Genomic DNA, 5,294 nt, shown 5'->3' on the forward strand with positions numbered 1-5,294 from the left:
GGGGTGGGGCGGGGCCTGCGGCAGGGGCGGGGCGGTGTCTACTCTGGTACCCTCCAGCCACCTGCCTGAGCAGGACTCAGCCAGGCTCCCTGGACTCTGCTGCCCCCGTGTGGCAGGCGGCAGCAACGCGCACCTGCCGGGTGTCCTCCCAGACCTGAGGGCAGGGCTGAGGGCCCAGGGATGGGGCCGGGGCAGGACCTGCGCCCTTTGGTCTCACCCTTCAGCGTGCCGCCGTGTGGGGCTCAAGAGGTCGAGCTCCAGGCGCCAGACAGGCTCACCCCGGGGACCGCCAGGCTCAGTGGGGTTGCGGTCAGCAGGGGCCACGGCCCCACCTTGGTGCAGAGCAGGCTGGGAGCCCCCTGGCGGCCACTCTGCGCAACGCAGCACTGCGCCAGGGCCTGGATGAGCAGACGGGGCGGCAAGGGGTGGGCGCCCCGGCCTCCACAACCCTGGGGTCAGGACTTGGCAGTGACCAGGGGAGCGGGCAGTCTGGATGGGACTGGCCCAGTTGGACAGTCCCAGGATGCAACCTTGGGGTGCACCTAAGGGCTCTGGCAGAGCCCAAGGAGCAGGGCCACGGGCGGAAAAGACCCCAAGGAGGGAAGCAGCGTGTCCAGCGGTCTTGCCCCGCCCTGCGAGGGGTCAGTCCAGGAGCCACGTGGTGCCCTGGCAGAGGCAGCACACGTGGCAGGAGCTCAGCAAGCGCGCTGAGGACCTGACGGAGGCGATGGGCTCTCCGGCATGGAAACCCCACATCGCTGTGGTCACTGCAGACGGGCCAGCCAGGGCCACCGCCAGAGAGGGCTCACGTGGAAGGAGTTGGGCTGCGCGGGGTTTGTCTCCAGAGGCGCCGTGGGTCAGGCCGTGCTGGGCATGTCCCAAGACCCAGGGAAGAGGCTCCTCGAGCTGGGGAGGCCAGTGTGGTGTGGCTGACCCCCCCAAGCCCAGCAAGATCCCAGATGGGGCTCCCCAATCCCCAGCTGGTCCTTCTGTGTGTCCTCCGGTCTTCTGACAAGGACGCCAGCCAGCGGGACTCCTATCTGCCCAGAGACATTATTTTAGGGCCCCACTCTGAATTCAGGCCGTGCTGGGGACTCAGGTCAGGACCCCACGTGTGGGTGGGATGAACGAAATCCCGTCCTGACCCCTACAACCCCCGGTGAAAGGGCAGCAAGTAGGCGCAGCGGCAGAAGGCCAGGCTGGGCCACTCCAGCGTCCCCTTCCCCACGCGGCGGTTGGGCGGCAAAAATGAGGTCCGGGCGCCCCCGTGTGGCCATCTAGGTCGCCGCAGGGAGACCGGCAGCTCCCATGCCCGGAGTAACAGGCGGTGCCCAGGCCCACCGGGGCGCCCTGCGGGCATGGCCCCCACCCCAGAAGTGACACTTAGCACGGTGTGAGCACCCAGACAAGCGGGGCGGGCACGCCCGCACGCAGGCTGACCTGGGGGGGCCACGTCCTGGCGCTGCAGCGTGGCCAGCCTCGCTCCCCCAGAATTCGCAACCCCGCCCCCAAGTCAGCAGGGACCCTCGGCTCCCGGCTTCTCTCCACGGGGCTCCCAACTCGACGCGCAGGGCTGGGGGCCCCTCGTGGAGAAGCCAGCGAAAGTCCTGAACTCGGGCGGTCGCCCGGGCCGCGCTGCCACGCAGAGCTGGGCTGTGCCGGAGTGAGGGCGCACGGCAGCCCCCCCACCCCCCGCCCTGTGAAGGCCCCCGGGAGGCCGCCCCCCGTGTGGCGGGGGAACGCGCTGTGGGCCACCGTGGGGAGCCCAGGGCACCCGCTGACCCCTCGCGGCGGCTGGACACCCCAGCGGGAGACGGAGGGAGCCTTGGCCAGGCCCAGGCTGGGGCGCCCAGGGGTGACCAGCTCAGGGCCTCTGGGGGGAGTCGTCTTGGCTGGGAAGGCCTGCACGAGCCAACAACAGTCTCGCATTTTTAAGGTGAACCCAAAATGTCAACAACTGCTTGGGACAGAGGAGCTCACGGAGCAAAAGCAGCCACATCATCGACAGTGTGGTGCCCTGGTCACTTCACAAGGGAAGGAAGGCTCCAGGGTACCCCGTCCACGGGATGGTGCCAGCCGTTACCGGAGCGACACTCGCTGCACAGGCTGCGGCTGGGGAAGCCACACGCAGGACCAGGGGCCACCTGGTGGAGGGCCCACCGGGTTTGGGAGCTGACCGCTCGGGAGCTGACCGCTCAGGAGGGGGGTGGGGGCAGAGTTTGAAAGCAAAGAGCCAGCACACCTGGCAGGTAGGTGCGGGAGGGCGGGGCCTGGGCAGGGCCAGGCAGTTCTGGGCAGGGTATGGGCAGGGCCTGGCAGCTCTGGGCAGGGTGAGGTGGGGCAGGGCGGGGCAGGGCGGGGGGGGTCTGGGCCAGCAGGGCCTGAGTTAACGGCAGGGACCCAGTCACCAGACCGGCTGGAGGGGGCAGGCGGCCCAGCTCAGCAGGTGCCAGTGCCTGGACAGGAACAGACTGCAGAAGGATCCAGGGGGCGGCGTCCAGCCAGGAAACCCAAGAGTCAGACACCGCCAGAGACATTCAGTGAAAACGGTGAGCTCCAGGCCAGTAGCCAGCCTGGGAAGGACCGCTGGACCCGGCCATCTGCATGACCCGCACCTCAGCCCCTCCGGCCACATGCAGAGCCACTGGCCGGCAGGGCCAGCTCTGGGAGGGGCCCAAGGGCTGGCACCGTGCCCTCCCGATAGCAGGCTAGCGGGCACGAGCGGTCTCGGGGACATGGGGCCACAGCAGTGACCCCCCAGAGCAGAGCAGACAGCAGCCCCTGCCAGGCAGGGTCCTCGGAGGCTGCCCCCCGCCCAGCTGACCCCTGGGCCTGAGCCCCCAAGCGGGCCGGGAAGGCAGACAGACGCGGGCGCCAGGTCAGGGAGAAAGGAGCCGGCTTCCGCCCAGCCCCACCTAGGCCGAGGGGCACAGGGGCCTTGGAGACCCTGACAAGTTTAAAGGGCTCAGCACTCGGCCCCCCGCAGCACCATACCCTCCCCCCGCTCTCTGGCCACCCCGGGGGGGGCAGGGCAAGGGGGGACAACAGGGCAGGCAGCCAAGGGCTGGGCACGAGCGAGCACCCCGCCCAGCACCGCCCAGCACCGAGGGGCTCTCCAGAAGGGGAGACTCGCAGGGGTGGGGTGGGGTGGGGTGGGGCAGGGTGGGGCGGGGGCTGGTGGGGCCCAGGGCCAGGCCCAGCCCAAGGTGACCCAGGGCGGGTGACGCGGGGCAGGGGGCTCCCGGAGGCCCATCGCCGCGAAGGGCGGCTCCTGGACGGGGGTGCGGGCCGTCTCCCTGACCCCAGCTCGCCCGCCCCTTCTGCACCAGTGCCCAGCCCCAGGTCTCCTGCCGCCGTGGTGCCGGGCGCAGGCCAGTCCCTGCCTCCAGGACAAGAGGGTCTCTACGTGGCAACACAGGAGCCTCCGGGCACCGGCCATCCAGCCTGAGGGCCCAGCGCACCTGGGTGCAGGGGGCTGCCGCCAGGCTGAGCGTCCACCTTCTCCTGGACGCCAGCACCGCCAGCCCCAGCCCCAGAGCCCACCTGGCGCCTGTCCCGCCCAGGGCGGCCAGCACTGCGGCCAGTGGGCTGGGGACCTGAGATGGGGTTCTCTCCATCTTCCTCTGCTGAGATGGGGCGTGCCCTGGGCCTCAGCCTCAGGGGAGTCAGCGCCCCCCTCAACCTGGGGCTGCCCCTGGAAGACCCTAGGGCAGTCGCGCTGGCCCAAGGCTCACCTCTGACTGGACGGCACTTCCGGGTGGCTGGTGCTGCCCGATGTGGCTCCCACTGACAAGGCTATTTCACTACAGAAGTGGTGGGGGGTGTCCTTCCTTCCAGAGTGGCCAGTGTCCCCGCACAGGCATAGACGGGTCTGGCTGCTGCCGGGCAGGAGGCAGCAAGGCTCCAGCAAGGAGGCCACCTCCGTGAGGCCAGCGGCGTTTCTGGGCCGAAGCTGCGGGCACTCACCCTCTGGCCTCTCGGCAGCCTGGCCCAGGGGACGCAGCCAGCTCCGCCAACAGTCTGTCCTGGGCGGCGTCCAGTCGGGCCCAGGCCCACCCGCTCGGCCCGTCCCCACAGCCAGTGACAGCGCTGGACCTGGAGACAGCAGCCTGCAAGGAGGCACCTGGCCCCTCCCGCCCCACCAAGCCGACACCCAGACAGAAGGCCAAGAATGGGCCACGTGTGGCCACGGGAGCGCCCAGGGCAGGCCCCACCCCTGCTACTGCTGCCTGGCACCCAGCGCCCCTGGGGCAGAGCCCGAGCCAGCTGGGAGCCACCAGAGCCAGACGCTCCAGGGCGGGGTCCGGTCTCCCCCAACCTCTCGTGTGGGAGAAGAGTCCTCCCACCCGGTGCCGCAGGGGTGCCCAGCTGTGGGGTGGGGCCCAGCTTCCCCCCACCCCAGGTCCCCCAGGTGGGAAGTCAGGAGGGCAAGGGGGGGCTGCGGGGCAGGGTGGCCATGGGGATAGGCAGAGGGAGACAGCACCCCAAGCCTAGCACCTCCCACCACACCCCAGTCTGCCCTGGCCCAGGCCGATAGCCCCCTCCCCTGTGTCCCCCGGGCCCACCTCCACTCAGGCAAACCAGAAAGGCCTCTGGTGGGCTGTGGGGACCCAGGTGGCAACTGTCCCAGGTTCCTTCTGGCACCAGTCCCCGCCTGGCCTGCTCTCCTGCACCTAGACCCCCACGGTTCAGGCCCAGCACCCCTCCCAGCCTCAGCCCTGACCCAGCCCCTCTCCACCAGCCACTGCCTGCCCCCAGGCCTCCACAGGGCCGCCTGCACAGGGGCTACCCACAGGCCCCACAGAACAGGGCTGGGGTGATACCCAGGGTTGGCCCAGCAGCTGGCACCCCCCTGCCTCCTGAGCTCAGTTCCTCACCTGGCCTCAGCCACAGGGAGCCCATCTCCAGCCCCAGGGCCAGCTCGCCTGGGGCCCGCGGGCCGGCGGACCCGTGCACAACCAGGGCTGACCAGCAGGACCACAATCACCACCAGTCACCAAAGGCAGCCAGGATAGGATGGGCTGGAAGGTGGGTCCCCAACTTCCCCAGGCACCCTCGACCCGGACCCCACATTCCCAGCCCCCATGGGTGGGGCCACACGGGCCACAGGTGATGGAAGGCCATGGAAGTGGTGCCAGCGCTGGCCTCAGCCGACATCCGTCCAGACTCCTTAGGGATGCCGTCAGCTGGGCAGAGGCCTGAGAGGGCAGTTTGAGCAGCTTCTGCAGGGACACAGCATCCAGGCCTGGGACCCCAGCTGGGGGTTGGGGCTGGGGCTGGGCGCTGGGCGCTGG

At 70.2% G+C, this 5,294-nt stretch overlaps 1 protein-coding gene across 1 annotated transcript in view; it reads right to left on the reverse strand.

Moving 5' to 3' along the window:
• Window positions 1-217: 217 nt before the first annotated feature.
• TMEM121 (transmembrane protein 121) overlaps window positions 218-5,294 on the reverse strand; it is a gene marked incomplete at both ends in the record, with an annotated part of 9,024 nt that continues 3,947 nt past the window's right edge. Inside the window, 3 exons of the mRNA XM_004681969.1 lie at window positions 218-332; window positions 3,462-3,643; window positions 3,967-4,095. Of these exons, the coding sequence (XP_004682026.1) occupies window positions 218-332; window positions 3,462-3,643; window positions 3,967-4,095 (426 nt within the window). The remainder of the gene's footprint in view (window positions 333-3,461; window positions 3,644-3,966; window positions 4,096-5,294) is intronic.

The sequence above is a fragment of the Condylura cristata genome, unplaced genomic scaffold (genome assembly GCF_000260355.1).
Source record: "Condylura cristata isolate star-nosed mole 26May11 unplaced genomic scaffold, ConCri1.0 scaffold00013, whole genome shotgun sequence".
Lineage (NCBI taxonomy): Eukaryota > Metazoa > Chordata > Mammalia > Eulipotyphla > Talpidae > Condylura > Condylura cristata.